The sequence below is a fragment of the Myotis nattereri genome (assembly GCF_964212035.1).
Source record: "Myotis nattereri genome assembly, chromosome: 4".
Classification (NCBI taxonomy): Eukaryota; Metazoa; Chordata; class Mammalia; order Chiroptera; family Vespertilionidae; genus Myotis; species Myotis nattereri.
The window spans coordinates 83,473,414-83,491,190 of record NC_138079.1 but is presented as its reverse complement, the minus strand read 5'-3'; the positions used below and the strand labels follow the sequence as shown (position 1 = coordinate 83,491,190).

Genomic DNA, 17,777 nt, shown 5'->3' with positions numbered 1-17,777 from the left:
GAAAGGTAAGACAGGCTCTGAAAACGTGAGCAAAAGAGTCTTTCTTCTTAGGAAGCCAAAGCAGAGCCATACCTCCAACAAACTTGGATGTAAGTACAAAAGGTGACCATTATGTTGGCAATGTCAGCTTTGATTATGTGACAGCATCTCTGGGCGACTCAAAAGTAAGTGTTAATAAACAAAACCTAAAATTCATTTCAAATAATTCTTGAGCATCATTATGTATTTTCTAATTTTAACTATTCCCATTGGTTTCAATTATGCTACAAGATCTCCAAGCCAACAGGAGAGAAATTTAAAATACTGTGTATGTTGGAGAAATAAAATGGTTTTATAAAACTGAATCACTGCTTAAATTCCAGCTGCATCAACCATTAAAAATACAACTGTGGGTAGATTTAACAAAATAAAATTGTTATCCCTCTGATGAATTAGAGCCCTCCTTCCCTCTTTTAACCAATTATGAAAAATTTTAAACGTATAAAAAAGTATAGCTTAAAGAGCTTTGTTGACACTAGGGCTAAAATGGTCCTATTACAAAGGTGAATCCATGAACCACCTCTCAATGTCGAACAGTATCAACTCATGGCCAATCTCATTTCCTTACTTTTTAATAATGAACTTAATTTTGGCTTTGTTTCTGAGTATCTTCTCCAGCCTTGGAATGCCAAAAGTAGATGGTCGTCGGAATGGCACACCCTCAGGTAAGCCTTCTACATAAAAGTCTTCTGGGAAAGACTCAAATAATGCAAATGGCACTTTCACAGCTTGTTTAAGGCCCAGAGCTTCACCTACAAAACACACATATATTTCTTACATTTATAACTTAAAAATGCATTTTAAATTACATTTTGTGATAACAAAAATTACATTTTAAAAAATTCTCGATGCTCAGATTAAGTGGGGGAAATTATGAAATTCATGCCTGCAAGACCCACATACTTCCAATAACAAACAACATAATTTAAATGTTGAACATTTTACTCTGCTTACATTCTTCAATTTTTGTTGTTATTAATCCTCACTCAAGGATATTTTTTTTCCATTGTTTTTCAGAGAGTGAAAGGGACAGAAGCAATGAAGAGAAGAGAGAGAGAAACTTCAATGTGAGAGACACATCAACTGGTTGCCACCAGGGACGACCAGGGATAGGAATTGAACCTGCAACCCAGGTACCTGCCCTTGAATAGGAACTGAACCAGCGACCATATTTGCATGGGCTGACGCTCTAACCACCGAACCACATGGGCCAGGGCACATTCTTCTATTGCTAAAAAGGTACTTTACATTTTTTTTTTTAAATATATTTTATTGATTTCTTACAGAGAGGAAGGGAGAGGGACAGAAAGCTAGAAACATCGATGAGAGAAACATCGACCAGCTGCCTCCTGCACACTGCCCACCGGGGATGTGCCTGCAACCAAAGCACACGCCCCTGACCGGAATCGAACCCGGGACCCTTGAGTCCGCAGGCCAACGCTCTATCCACTGAGCCAAACCGGTCAGGGCAGGTACTTTACATTTTAATAATAATGTTTCAAAATAAACTTACCACATTTTTCATTGAAAAGATTTTCAACTTTTTGTTTTAGATCTGTGATTTTGGCATTCCAGGCCTCTGTACATAAAAAAAACCAAGATAGTAAATTTGTTGATAATATTTACCAATATACTTCCATGGTCAGGGATTTATTTTATTGTACATCTTTAAGTACAAAATAAGAAAATACATAGGTTGTTAACACAGTCATGGTTTGACAACTATTCTAATCCTGACACATTATTTAACTGTTTTATTATATCATTGATATGTTGGCTACCAATAAATGACATATGCTAAAGCAAATATAAAACAAATAAAGCCCCAAACCTCCCAAAAGACAATTATAGTATCTACTATGTATCAGGTATAATTCTACCCTGTAAAATGATTTCATATTTATAATCCTCATTATAACCCAATGAGCCAGGAAGTAATGTTATCCCCATTTACAAATAAGGAAACTGAGGCACAGAAAAGTTCAGCAGCTTACCCAAGGTTACAGAATTATATAGTACTGGCAGCAGATTGAACAAGCTGTCTGACTACAATCTGTGCCTTTAAGTACTAATTATTAAGTACTAATTAATAATATAGTAATAAAAAGAAAAATTCCCCTAGTAAAATAAAGCATTTTTGTAAATTCCTTTTATTTAAAATGACAAAAATCAAGAATAATAAAATCCATATTTACCAAAGGAAAACTCTCTCCCTCGAGGCTTAAAGGGAACATTAGAGCCATTTGTCTGAGTAGGGGTTCGAACAGCTGAAGTCTGAGGGCTGTTGTTATTAGGGCCTAAAGAAGAATGAAAAAACAACATAATAAACACACATATTTAATCATGCTGCTGAAGCCTCGCCTGCACTGGAATACAAAGTTAGGTCTGAATGCAAGGTTAGTGCATAAGCACCCTGCAATGAAAACAGGCACTGCTGCTAGTTGCACAGACACCCACCCGTTTTTCTATTTCTATCCTTATCCTGACAATTAGGCATTCTCCCCAAAACAGAATTAGCTTTCTGGCTCATCTTAGTTACATTCAATTCACTTAATGCTTCATCATGCCCTCTTGGAAACATGTAATTTTTGGTTACCTATGTTTGCTTATATGTTTTCCTTTCAACCCTTGAACACAAGCACAACTTTAGGTACAATTGTATTATCTTCACTATTAAGTTTTCCTTTGGATTATCTAACTGACCATTCTTTGAATTCTTAGCACAACTTAGAAACAATCAGTTGTTTTCCATTAAATAAAAATGACTGTTAGTTTCAGTTATTCTTATAAATCCCAGGCCCCTAACTCTTTTTTATGTTGGGTCATCTAGTGATTAAACTGGGGTGGGGAACCTTTTTTTCTGCAAAGGGCCATTTGGATATTTGTCCAACATTTGTGGGCCATACAAAATTATCAACTTAAAAGTTAGCTTGCTAGTGGTTAAATAATGTTTATTTTTAATTACATATTAAAGAAATAAATTTAAATGTTTGTGTGGCCAAAAAAAAAAGTAAAGTAAGTTTATGTAGAATGTTTGTTAATGGTGCTTATTTTTAAAATGTAATTCAAGTTTACAGTGCTACTTACTGCTGCTTTAGAGAATTTTTTTCCCTTCTTTCTTTAGAAAATTTAATAGAAAAACATGGCTAGACTACATCTACATCCCAAAGAGCCTTTTAGAACTTCACAGTGTATGATGAGAAATGTTATGATTTTCCATCAAGTTGAGCAATTGACTTTTATGGTCCAAATAATGAACCTGTTATTAACAAACTAGAGGCCCAGTGCATGAATTTGTGTATGGGTGGGGTCCCTAGGCCTGGCCAGTGATGGGAAATGGGGGGAGAGTAGAAGGCGGGGCCAGCCAGCTGGGAGGAGGGGCCACAGGAGGTTGCCTGGCTGTGGGAGCGCATTGACCACCAGGGGGCAGCTCCTACATTGAGAGTCTGCCCCCCAGTGGTCAGTGCGTGTCATAGCAACTGGTTGACTGGTCATTTGGGCTTTTAAATATATAGATGACTGAGTTAACTGTGGGACTTCTCATTAAAGCACATCATTGCAACTATCAGTTGGAGAATATATAGTAAAAATTTCAGACAGTATACTAGTATTAGAAACTAAATGTTTTTATTTGTACTAATAGAGGCCCAGTGCACGAAATTTGTGCACTGGTGTGTGTGTGTGTGTGTGTGTGTGTGTGTGTGTCCTTCAACCCAGCCTGCACCCTCTCCAATCTGGGACCCCTTGGGGCAGTCAGACGTCCCTCTCACAATCCAGGACCACTGGCTCCTAACCGCTCACCTGCCTGCCTGCCTGATTGCCCCTAACTGCTTCTGCCTGCCAGCCTGGTCACCCCCTAACCACTCTCCTGCCAGCCTGGCAGACACCTAACTGCTCCCCTGCCGGCCCGATTGCCCCCAACTGCCTTTCCCTGCTGGCCTGGTCGCCCCCAACTGCCCTCCCCTGCAGGCCTGGTCACCCCCAACTGCCCTCCCCTGCAGGCCATCTTGTGACCACAAGGGAGTGGCCATCTTGTGCGAGGGCATGACAGTCAACTTGCATATTACTGCTTTATTATATAGGATAAAGAAAATGTAATTTTGCTGTTAACTCTACTTTTTTATTGAAAATGTTTTGTAACTTTGCTTATATCCCACCACTGCCACCAAAAAAAAGAAAAAAAATTTCTTATGAAGCCATTTACAAATTACATATTTAATTTAATAAAATACTTCAGACACAGAAAAATAAATTAGCCTGGCCCTGACCGGTCTGGCTCAGTGGATAGAGCATCAGCTGTGTGGACTGAAGGGTCCCGGGTTCGATTCTGATCAAGGGCATGTACCTTGGTTGTGGACACATACCCAGTGGGGCATGTGCGGGAGGCAGCTGATCGATGTTTCTAGCTCTCTATCCCTCTCCCTTCCTCTCTGTAAAAAAATCAATAAAATATATTTGGCTATATTTGGCCAAACATTTAATTCACCCCTAACGCCTTGGCAGGGCCAGGCCAAATGATTTCTCGGGCCTTATACGGACCAGACATTCCCCACCCCTGCTCTATAGAATAGTGCCTATAAAAACAGTGTGTATTAACTGGATGTTTGATTATCCCTGATTTTAATATTTAACATTCACAGATTAATTTGAGATCGGGACACTAGTATATACACAATATAACTTTACACTAGTCACACAGGAGAAAAAAAAGGTTAGCAGTGTAGTGACTTTTACTGCATGTTTTCTGTCCTCTATGTATAGAGTCATGTTTCTTTTATATATATTATTGATTTTTTACAGAGAGGAAGGGAGAGGAATAGACAGTTAGAAACATCGATGAGAGAGAAACATCGACCAGCTGCCTCCTGCACACCCCCTACTGGGGATGTGCACGCAACCTAGGTACATGCCCTTGACCGGAATCGAACCTGGGACCCTTCAGTCCGCAGGCCAACGCTCTATCCACTGAGCCAAACTGGTTTGGGCTAGAGTCATGTTTCTTAATATCCAGAATGTTTTAAAATAAGAAAGTTTGTAACTCTACCAGGGTTCTTTGACAGCAGTCTCTCCTTTTTTGAGGTACACAGTTTTCTTATAGCACCTTTACTCCTATCACGGGTATATTGTTATATTGTAAAATACCCTTTCTATCTCTTGATTTAAGCATTTTATTCAACTTCTTGATTCTTTGTCATGTCACCACCTCTCCTTTCCTTCTCTCTTTTTGTGACCTTTAATCTCACAACCTTAGTGACGTTTTGGGGCCATTACTCCTTTATTGATTTTACTCATTAATATCAAATGAAGACAGCACTGATCAATCATATCAAGAATGCAATTATTATGACCCTAGAATTAGCTGGTTCCAGGACTTTTCTGGCCACTGAAGCCTTAAAAGGTCCTGAGATAACAAGTACAGTTGGAACAAGATGCAAAATGATGTGCCCTAAGACATGAGATTATTTGTCATCACTCAAACTGTGTTACTGTATTTACTAGTAATCAGTACCTTTGCTCACGCTATGCTCTCTCTGGAATGGCATTTCTGTCTCTGCCTAGAGATATTCTGCTCTTCCAGCAAAGCCTAGTTCACATGTAATCTTCTCTGTGAAGCTTTCATCACCATCTTATGCAGTATCATTGTTCATATTGTCAAAATCTATATGTTTTCAGACCCAGGTTTGTCTGGTTCCTCAGCATCTCGATCTTTTTACTAAAAGTAACACCCTAAGCATCTTACTTTTTACTTGAGTTCCTTCAGGAAAGCATGGAAAATTTGTGTATTAGAGAAAGCTTCCTCAGATCTTATTCTAAAAGAGGAAAGTAAAGGATTGAGTACCTTTAAACTTGTTTGCTTATTTGTTTTTATTGATTTCAGAGAAAGGAGGGGAGAGAGATAGAAACCTGGGCATGTACTCTGACCGGGAATCGAACCGTGACCTTCTGGTTCTTTGGTCAACATTCAACCGCTGAGCCACACTGGTTGGGCCATATTTAAATTCAATTTTTAACAGACATTACTAAACTGGTGTATGATATCCATAAATTGAACAAGAATTCCTGATGCCTTTCATGTGATAAAACAGGTTCTCTGTGAATATACAAGATAACTGAATAGGGATGGACTAAGGCTCCACTTAATATCAACATGAAAACTCAATACAAAACTTGAGGTTATATGACAACAAAGAATTACCCTCATGAAGTTATCTTTTTCTTCTGTATTAATGAAAAGATGGAAGGACATAGCCACACCTAAGATATAGGTTGAGGATTGTCTTTAATACTATATGAAGTACTTTCACATGTGATCCTGAAAAGGTATGAATCCACAAACCTAATGGAAGTGGAGAAAAGGAAGTAACCTGAGGATGTAGAAGGAACTAGTTTAATCCAAGGTACTGCTTTTTATTTTATTTTTTAGAATACATTTAATTTATTTATTTTTGTTAATCTTCACCTGAGGATATTTTTCCATTGATTTTAGAGAGAGTGGAGGCAAGAGACAGAGAGAGAAACAGCGATGTGAGAGAGACACATTGATTGGTTGCCTCCCACATAGCCTGCAACTGAGGTATGTGCCCTTGACAAGGGCTGCCTATTATACCATATCCCTAACCTTTTTTCCTGAAAAGAATAGGAAATAAAGGATATCAGAAAAAAAAAAAATTCCACACATTCCTGTCACCTTAATAAGACAGAAAAAAATTTTAGGGATTTTCTTGCAAGCAGTTTACAATATGCTCAATGAACATCATGTTAACCATTTTGAAAATTTCAATTAGAAACATTCAGAAATTTAGCTTTAATCAGGTAGTATATTCACATCTAAAAGCAGTATTAAAAAAACTCATTTGCATAAAAATATACATAGTAATCTGAAGAATCAACAAACATAACCAGTGAAGCGGAAAATCAACAGAAGCATGCCACAGCGTGGCCTCACCTTCCACAGTGACCTCAATTTCAGGAACTTTTGAATTACTCCCAGGGCTTCGTGGTCTTTTTGGGGACTGCAGGGCTGTCAAGTAAGCACATAATTATTTTTGCATATTGTAAGAAAAACAGAAGGGGATGCTTTATAAGAGCGGAGTATTAAAATTCATACAGTTTGGCTCTTTTCAAAGAAACCTGAAGAATTAAACTGGTAGTGTTATCCTCCACATGAGTCTCAACAAAGCTGTGGAAACATGAACGGAGGATTGCAAACATGAAATTTTAAATGAATGTTTGAAAAACAAAAGGTCCATTAAATAAAATACCTTAAAAATATTGGTCAATGTTTCAGTATGATTTAGGTAATGTTGAAAAACAATGTTTTAATGCACTGAAGTATAATAAAGAGTATATATAATCTCTTACCTTTAGTGTTTATTTTACTAGCCATTCCAGGAGGCAAGTAGGAAATAACTAGTTCAGGTCTAGAGAAAAAACAAAGAAACATTACAATAACCAGTATAATAATATTGGTCTTCACAGTTAGTAAAAATGATCATGACCAATATTTTTAATAAAGGTGATCACAGGATCATTCTGTAATGCAACAATAATGTCTACTTTACTGAACCTAAAAAAAACTCACTTTTCCTTCCCACAACTATCTACTAAATGATTTTCGGAAAAATAAATAGCTTCTTTCATGAAAATGAAAATTAACACTAGTTTCTGCAGCTACTAAAATTATGCAGACAAGTAATAAGGAACTTAATCATTGAGATTCAGTTGCCCCTAAGTTTAACAAGGAATAAGAGAGAAGATAAAAATGAACATTTTCATCCTCCATGCAAATATTCAGCCATATTAAGAGAGAGTTGTTTCTAACCAACTTGAATATCACCATTGTGAGGCAGGTGTTGTAATTCTTTTTGTACTAATGAAGAAAATCAAGTATAAGTTAAAGAACTTGCAAAGGCAATGGACAATGCCAGGGCTGTAGCTCAGAGCTATGCTTTTCCATCCTGGATGCCAAAGGCTTAGCTGTCACATGGAGCTAGAAAATAATTTAAATAGAAATAATAACTTTACCATAATTCCAGAAATGACTACATTGGCAAATAGAACTTACTTTTTAACAACAAACTTGATTTTATTACTGCCACGAACAATCCTTTCAAGTCGTGGAATTCCAAACCAGGTAGGGCTTCGGAAGGGAATTCCTTCTGGCAAGCCTTCTACATAAAGGAACTCAGGATTTGATTCAAACACAGGGTATGGTACTTTTACTGCCTCTGTGAGTCCAAGAGCTTGAGCTGAAATCGGGAAAACAAACAAACAAACATATGGAAGATAAAATTTTACAATCTTTTATTTTTGTCTGACAGCATTCCTTTTTCATGTTTTATCTTTTCAAGAGGTGTAATTGACATATAACATATTAGTTTCCAGTGTAAAATATAACAATACAGTATTTGTACATATGGCAAAATAATTACCACAATTAACCCAGTAAACATCTGGACATTCTCAAATATGTTATGCAAAAGTTCCTTACAATCTATTAATATCCATTCAATAGGAAGGCTTAGTATATTGTGCAAAACTGAAGAACAAGCCTAAAAAATAAGTACTTTTAAGATGAACATTTTAACACTTCAAATCAAAGGGACAGTTATATTTCTAGTCAAAATTATCTCTGTGCTCTGGAGAGAATGAACTATAGCACATACCCAACCTTTGTATGTCACCTAGATGCAAGTTTGCTGTTTAAAAAATAAGTTGCATATGATGTATCTAAGCATAACTCAAGTTAGAGATCAGAGGCCGAGTAAATAAGATTCCTGATATAGGACACAAACGTCAATACCAAGTATTAAAAGGACGATGGGACCGCCCAGGGAATACTGCTATCTCTCCCACTCCCTACTTCCTTCTCCATGACAGACACACCCAGTCAACGGAAACACCTGCTGAGCCTCCTCAGAATCCCTCTCCAGACAGCGCTCCAGGAAACCGCTGTCAACAACTCTACGCTGAAACGTGGTGAAAACTAGTGGCCATTTGGTGTCAGCCAGATTAGAAGCACAGCAGAGGAACTGAGATTTAGCCCAACTCCTCCCTTGCTCTCCCATTTTGACATATGAGAAAACTGAATCCAAGAAAAATAAATTGTTCAGTTTGAATAGTGAATTTAGTAGCAAAAATAAACCAAAACCCATTTTCTGGGACTGTCCTTCTTTAGGTCATGAACTGATATAATTCATTCCCAACACTGCCTTTCATTTGTTTTTCAGTTAAGACATAATCACTGAGTTTTACTTACCAAATTTCAAATTAAAAATCTCTTCCACTTGCTTCCGTAGCTTGGTAATTCTGACATTCCAATCTTCTTTGACTACAAAGCAAAAATAAAACGAATTAATAATGCTCCTTATTGCTTCTGACACAAAATTAGATTGAATGCTGTTCTTTGCAGTGATGCTCTTTTTAAAAAATTGAGATGTGATTGACATATAATATATTAGTTTTAGGTGTATAATCCAGGGATACTCTTAATTCAATTTTATTTAAGAATAAAAACATTGGATCTTAAGGAAATAATGATTTCCTGCCCTAGCCAGTTTGGCTCAGTGGATAAAGTGTTGGCCTCAGACTGAAGGGTTCCAGGTTTGATTCTGGTCAAGGGCATGTATGTGGGTTGCAACTAATCAATATGTCTCTCTCACGTTGATGTGTCTCTCTGTCTCTACCCCTCCCTTCCACTCTCTCTAAAAATCAATAGAAAAATATCCTTGGGTGAGGATCAACAACAAACAAACAAAAAAGAAAGAAAAAAGGAATGATTTCCTGCACTTGTCAAATATCAGAAGAACTGAGACAGACAGGGTTCAAATTTAAGTTCACATTGTAAACAAAGAACTTGTTCATGTTCAGCCCAGCTGGCGTGACGCAGTGGTTGAGTGTCAACCCATGACTCAAGAAGTAGCTGGTTTGATTCCTGGATGGGGCATGTGCCCATGCTTTGGGCTCAGTCCCTGGTGGGGGTGGCTGATCAATGTTTCTCTCTCATCAATGTTTTTATCTCTCTATCCCTTCCCCTTCTTCTCCCTCTCTCTAAATAATAAAAACATACTTGAAAAACGATAACACAGAACTTGTTCATAAGAGTGCTCTAAATGAGTGTTTTGTGTGTTTTTTAATCCTCACCCAAGTATATGTTTTTAATTATTTGAGAGAGAGAGGAAGGGGGAGAAACAGAAACACAGATGTGGGAGAGAAACATCTATCAGTTGCCTCCCATATACACCCAATTGGGGATCAAACCCACAGCCTGGGTATGTGCCCTGACCAGGAACGGAACCCATAATATTTTGATGTACAGGACGGTGTTCCAACCAACTGAGCCACCAGCCAGGGCTAGATAAGTGGTTTTCAAACATTCCTCCTTGAAGTCACATCAGAGAATCCTGTGGGGATTGGGAAGGCCTATACCAGGTTCAACCAACAACTTCACTTGCAATTGCTTTGCATACAGGCATTCCTTGTTTTACTGAACAGATATGTGGCTAGAAACCCACACAAAGCAAACTTTACTAATCACAGCAAGAAATAAATGGTAAAGAAATGGAAATAAATGGCAGAAATAAATGTTAAAGAGATTTGAGAGTTGTCACTCAACACTATTCATATCTACAATGGGTTATTTCCTTAACCCTTATTTACAAGACAAACATTCTCTTTTAAATGTAATGTAAAAATAAAGAAAAATATGTCATTAAAAAGACGTGCAGGATGTCACTCACTGGGACAGATAAGCAGGACTTGTCTGACAAAATTAAGTGTGAATGTCATTGTGTTTACTGACAAAGGCAGTAGGAGATGTTGGAGAGGTTCTGAAAATATTGCTAAAAGTTGGTGGCCTCAGAAATCTCTTAATATTTCTTTACCTTTACCGTACAAGATCATTAGAAGTTTTGCTTTAAAAGAAAACTAGCATCTCAAGGATTTAGCATGGTAGTGTAACCATTCAGCTAGAGTAACTCTGATATAAACCAAATCTGAATTATTACTATAAAGATATCTAGCCTCTCCTTCTCCAAGGTAAAGAGCTTCTGTTAACTTGTTGCTCAGACACCCCTTCTGTCTCACCACATCCTACAATTCCTTTTCTGGTTTTACAAAAGATCTCTGAATTACTCCTCAGAAGAGCCAAGTAATACCACCCCATTCTTCCCATTCAAAGCTCAATTGCCTGGCTAGCTCCACAACTTTCTCACAGTTGACATATTATCTTTTATCAAATTGAAGGTGAAGTACACCTACAGTGTATTTAGGCATACAACTGTTACCTAATCCCAGGTCATGCCAAGAATTAAAAAGACATTGCTGATGGCAATAGTGACTAACACAACTTTTGTTGTATAGTCTAAACTTGAGTTGGCCCAGCAAAAGACTAATGACTGGCTCACTGGAACACCAACTTAACATTTTGTTGGGATGAAGAATGATAACCTTCAATTCTTTCTAAAATCTATGACTAATAGGAGGCCAAACATTGTTAATGATTCAGAGAATCGGTTCTTTTGATAACAGGACTTGAATTATCTATGCTAGGAGACAGCAGATCAAGTACTGATGAAAACGCTATTACTCAATCCTTGGAGTGACATCTATGGTGCCGGTATATCCTTTCAATGATGCATGTTTAACATTCTCAGTTTGCAGTCAATATTAAGCAGTGATCATATTAATCACAAACTTGAATTTGAGGTCTGTCTTGAGAAATGAAAGGTCATTCATAGACTTCCATCATATTCTGGCTAATCAATATTAAAGCTCTACCGTTGGGAATACTTTTTTAAAAATATATATATTACTTCCCTTAGCAAAATCTGTGTCATCTCCAATCTTCAATTCATCATCAATACATTGTTTCTTGCCTAAATCAAAAATGCATGCTGAGGCGGTTGCTGTGCTGATTCTGATGCTCAACCTGCAGGATTCCTGGCACAGGATAATTTTGTTTCCCTAGTTCAGTATTTCTCAACCAGTTTTCATGCCATGATTAACACAACATTATACAACCTATTTGGCATACTGGCTGACCTTCACCAGTTGCTCCAGGTACCCTAAGAGTTGAAAGATGAGTATTTTAGTATAGAAAATAATTCCATCTTGTATAATAGTTCATTTACCTTAGTATTTACAAGAATGGTTAACTACACACACAGAGAAACAGCCATTGGTTCTTGGCAACAAAGTCCCTAAGATTGTAAAAGATATACAAGTTGTGGTCACTTTTCTGACACTCTGCAATGGAAAACAAAAAGATGACAAAGAGCCCAGACAGCATGGTTCAGTGGTTAAGCATAGACCTATGAACCAGGTCACCAGTTGATTCCCAGTTAGGGCATATACCCGGGTTGCAGGCTTGATCCCATGGAGGGAGTTCAGAAGGCAGCTGATCAGTGATTCTCATCATTGATATTTCTATCTCTCTCTCCCTTTTCCCTTTCTCCCTGAAATCAATACAAAAACATATTTTAAAAAAAGATGGAAAATAAAAGCAGACTTATAGCTTAAATAAAGAAAATAAACCATTCACATAATTAAAACTGAGACTTCATATATCTTTCTATTGGCCAGTGCAATTGCTGGAATTACAGCATTTGTCATCTGAAAAATAGGGTATAGCCCTGTTCAGTGTGGATCAGTTGAAGCAACGTCCTGTACACCAAAAAGTGGCGGGTGTGATCCCCAGTTGGGGTCCATTTGGGAGGCAACTGATCTATGTTTCTCTCTCACATTGATGTTTCTTTCTTTCTCTTTCTTCTGTCTTTTCTTTTCCCTCCCTCCCTGCCTCTCCCCTCCCTCACTCCTTCCCTCTATCTCCTACCCACCCCTTCCCCTCTCTAAAATCAATAAAAAGCATATCTCAGGTGAGGGAAGGAAAAAAGATGAAAAAACAGGGTTTGTATAAATAAAGATTAAAGTTTAAATCTGCATAGTCTGCAACATTTGCCACATCTGACAACTGAGCACTTAAAACATGGCAAGTTGAATTGAGATAAGAGTATAAAATACACATGGGCATTTCAAATAGAATACCCTATCCTATATCATAAAAGGCTAATATGCAAATTGACCGATTGGCAGAATGACAGGTTGCTATGACACACACTGACCACCAGGAGACAAATGCTCAACACAGAAGCTGCACCCTGGTGGTCAGTGTGCTCCCACTGGGGGAGCGCCGCTCAGCCAAAAGCCGGGTTCATGGCTGGCAAGCACAGCAGGGTGGCAGGAGCCTCTCCCGCCTCCACAGCAGCGCTAAGGATGTCTGACTGATGGCTTAGGCCTGCCCCCCAGGAGAAGTGGGCCTAAGCTGTCGGTTGGACATCCCCCGAGGGCTCCTGGACTGCAAATTTCGTGCACTGGGCCTCTAGTAAACATATGAAATAAAAAATGCAAATTCCTTTTTCATGTATATTTTATATTGATTAGGTTAAAACAGGTTTGTTTACTAGAAAATTTAAAATGACATATGTGGCTTGCATTTGTGACACACATTTTATTTCTACTGAACACCACTGGTCCAAATTCAAAGCTCAAATTCTCTAAAACTGCTTATGTTCATATTGATAAATCAAGTAGTGTCTGTACTGAAATTCCTCAAAATATATTTTTGGAGAAAGAAGAGGAATTCCATTGCTTTAAAAGGTTTTTTAAAAGCTTAAAAATAATTTATCTAATAAGGTTTTATCCCTTCAATCTATTTATTTATTGATTTTAAGAGAGAGAGAGACAAAGGAAAGAGAGGGAGAGGAAGAGGGAGAGAGATCAATTTATTGTTCCACTTATTTATGCATTCATTGGTTGCTTCTTGTATGTTCCTGACCAGGGATCAAACCTGCAACCTTGATGTATCAAGACAACACTTTAACCAACTGAGCTATCTGGCCAGGGCTTCATAAGCTTTTAAAAAAGAAATTCACTATTATTTTACCTGGTGTATTCGTTCTTGGCTGAGTAACTTCAGTAGTACTGTGAGTCAGAAGTTCTGGTCTGTAAAAATAAGTTGACATTAGTAACAGAGCATTTAGGAATGCCTTACAGGCCTTCTCCACACATATGTGCAGGGCCACTGATTTTCAATATGGTTCATTCTGCCTTCTTGTGTAATGAAAAGTACCATTCTGGTGACTCCAGATTATTTTGAAAATAGCAATTTTAACAGATTCAGGTGGAACTATCTGAATGTCCTGAAATGCATTTTAAGCTTAAATGTACAAAACCTTTCCCTCCAACCAGCTCAACCTTCTTTTTTTAAATCCCAAATGAACTATATCACAATATAGCTAGAAATATCTAGCTATGTCATCCTAAAGTTGCCTCTCCCTTATACAATTAGTCCCAACAAACATACACAAATGCACAACCCCCAAACAGTAATAAGCAAGTAATAGAGTCTTCATCCACCACAATTCTTCCGTATTAAAAACAGGCCTTCTGTTTACACACTCTGCTCCCAAATTACCCATTCTGCTATCCTTCAAACCCAAGCCAAAACAGCATTTCTAAAATGTAAATCCAAATTATTTTAAGGGGAATCAGCTTTAAAATTGTTTAATTACTCCACTGATTGTATAAGACATAAGGCCTTTCCTCCACTTGGCTGCCTCAATCTGTCTTTCACTCAGTGCACACAAGGCATCTCAGCCCACTCCGCACAGAATGGTGCGGTTAGGTAAACATTAAAGTACATTCGATACTTCTTGCCCCCACTTACATTATTTCCTTTATTTGAAACACCTTTTCTCCAATCTCTATGTACAAGTGACCAATCTACATGCTACCCCTAGTCTTCTCCCCCAAAGTGCTTAGTAATACTTTATTGAATTTATGTCTGTAATAAGTCATCTGAACTGTCATACCCAATTTTGTACATCTGGTACCTGGCACTAAATAAACATTTGCTCCATAAATGAATCTAAATGTAACATCTTAATTCTGAATACTAGAATAAGTCCAACTGAGAAGCGAACATAAAGTCATCCATTTTCATTAAATTAATATTTAAGACAACATTAAATTTATTTCTGTAGATTATAATCTTACCTTTTAATAACAAATTTAATTCGATTGCCCACTTGAATAATTTTTTCAAGCCTTGGGATTCCATACCATGAAGGACTTCTAAAAGGAATGTTTTCTGGTAGTCCTTCCACATAGAGATCATTAGGATGTGCCTCAAATTTCTGGTAAGGTACAGCCTTGGCTTCAGTGCTCCCCAAGGCTTCAGCTTTACAAAAGAAAAACAATTCAGGAGACTAAGTTCCTGCTGCAATCATATTTTGGTACAACCCAAATCAGTGTACATGTCAATGTTTTAGAAAGCCAAGCACACTCTGGAAACAATACACTAACCACGAAATAGACTTAAAGCAGCAATTGCAGGTATAAAGAAAGGGCCGCTGATCAAGGGTAACTTGTGATGGACTTAATGTTTCCTGATTCTAAGACCATCTTAATAACATTAAGATCTTGTTATAAAAAACTTTTCTGTATCTTTTGAAAGAAATAAAAAAAGAAAACTATGACACAATAAAGAGTATCTGGGAGTTTGTTACACTATTCTCTCCCTTTGGTACAGGTTTAGAACGTTTCATTATAAATATATATTTGAAAACAATAGAGAAAAACTAGAAGTGAGTCATATTTATTGTATTTACTTTGTTAAAGCAAAATTTGGGGAAATTATTCTCTAATATACTTTAGTTGGGGGAAAAATTAGACTTACCAAATTTTTTGCAGAAAAGCTGATCTACCATCTTTCGTAATTTAGTAATTCTGGCATACCACTCTTCCTTTACTGTCAGAATAAAAAGGATACAAATTTCCTCAATTTGATGCCATTAATATAATTATGAAATAGGCAATATCATTTTGCTATTCTGACTAAAATTATTCCTATGATTTCAGAATGTGTTTATTAAAACAGTACTAACACTGAATAAAAAGAGTAAGAATAAAACAATTGACAAAATGGAAATTTATAATTTAAGATAATTTTACATAGGTAATAGGTGTTCTAAATTGTCATAATTAAAGATAGAAAATAATATAATTCAGTTTATTCAGAAACAGCTAGCAGATTTATGCAATGATAAATTTAGGCATTTAAGACTACTCGCAAGCATTCCACTACACAAATTCTAAGTGATGCAAATTGTATTTTTAAAAATTTTTAAAAAAAATATGTTTTTATTGCCTGGCTGGCATGGCTCAGTGGTTGACCATCGACCTATGAACCAGGAGATCATGGTTCAATTCCCAATCAGAGCACATGCCTGGGTTGCAGGCTCGATCCCCAGCAGGCATGCAGGAGGCAGCCAGTCAATGATTCTCTCTCATCATTGATGTTTCTATCTCTCTCTCCCTTTCTGAAAGATTTTTAGAGAGAGAGGAAGGGAGAGGGATAAAGAGATAGAAACACATATGAGAAATATCATCGATCAGCTACCCCCTTTACAGTCCCTACTGGGGATCGAGTCAGCAACCTGGGCATGTGCCCTGACTGGAAATCAAACTGGTGACCTCTTGGTTCACGGGTTGAAGTTCAACCACTGAACCACACTGGCTGGGCTTAAATTTTTATTTATTGATTTGAGAGAGAGACAGACAGACAGAGAGGGAGAAAGAGACATTGATTTGTTGTTCCACTTATTTATGCATTCATTGGTTGATTCTTGTATGTGCCCTGACTAGGGATCAAACCTTGGTGTATCTGGATGATGCTCTAACCAACTGCACTACCCGGCCAGGTAAATTTTATATACCCATCCCAGTCTACTCTCTTGCAAAAGCAAGCAAGAGAATGAATCACGATTGTATTTCCTTCAAAACACAATTAACAAACAACTGATAATACTGTTGCCTATATGCTTTAGTATATCTTTTTATGTCCTAGGTATAATGATGAATGATTATTTAATTGGCTAATGTATACTTGGGTAATAAATTGTTCAATAGCCCTAGCTGGATTGACTCAGTGGATAGAGCGTCAGCATGTGGACTGAAGGGTCCCAGATTCCGGCTGGGGGCACATGTCTGGGTTGCAGGTTCAATCCCCAGTAGGGGACATACAGGAGGCAGCCCATCAATGATTCTCTCTCATCAATGATGTTTTTATCTCTCTCTCCCTCTTCCTTCCTCTCTGAAATCAATAAAGAGATATATTAAAAAAAAAAATGTATAACTCCAGGAAATGGAAGAAACTAATATTAAAAAAATAAAAATTGTTCAATACTTTATCCCAGATAATGTTTGCATCTCAAAAGAACAGATATGCTTCCTTTAGTCTACCCAAAAATATGATGCTGATTTGTACTTATTTATAATGGGTTACTATGAAGAAAATGAGTTTATTGTTCTAGAGAGTATTGGAAATATTTTGACATTGTATATTTCTTTTTTTAAATTAATATACTAGTGGCCTGGTGCACAGATTCATGCACATTGAAAGGAAATTAATTAGAAGAAATATTTTAATATCATTATTCACCCTTTCTCTATAATAGAAGTGTCAGAGATTAAAGAAAATGGGTAAAATGTATATGAAAATAATATATAAATTGATTAATAAAGAAACAGTAACAACATCAAGTAAATTTTCCATCAGTTGGTTTTTCATTGGAGAAATTTAGTGATAGGCAAAATTGACATGTGACAGTCATTCCACCACAAATATGTTCGTTAACTGCATCCTCATTTATTTCATTTTCACTATGAAGGCAGTTCCT

At 37.1% G+C, this 17,777-nt stretch overlaps 1 protein-coding gene across 1 annotated transcript in view; it reads right to left on the bottom strand.

Annotated features, from left to right (window-relative positions):
* GTF2I (general transcription factor IIi) overlaps window positions 1-17,777 on the bottom strand; it is a 121,153-nt gene that overhangs the window by 10,511 nt on the left and 92,865 nt on the right. Inside the window, exons 17-26 of the mRNA XM_081090439.1 lie at window positions 15,776-15,847; window positions 15,094-15,277; window positions 13,982-14,040; window positions 9,299-9,370; window positions 8,105-8,288; window positions 7,402-7,460; window positions 6,986-7,060; window positions 2,235-2,336; window positions 1,553-1,618; window positions 608-791 (exon numbers count right to left, since the gene is read on the bottom strand). Coding sequence (XP_080946565.1) covers window positions 608-791; window positions 1,553-1,618; window positions 2,235-2,336; window positions 6,986-7,060; window positions 7,402-7,460; window positions 8,105-8,288; window positions 9,299-9,370; window positions 13,982-14,040; window positions 15,094-15,277; window positions 15,776-15,847 — 1,057 coding nt within the window. The remainder of the gene's footprint in view (window positions 1-607; window positions 792-1,552; window positions 1,619-2,234; window positions 2,337-6,985; window positions 7,061-7,401; window positions 7,461-8,104; window positions 8,289-9,298; window positions 9,371-13,981; window positions 14,041-15,093; window positions 15,278-15,775; window positions 15,848-17,777) is intronic.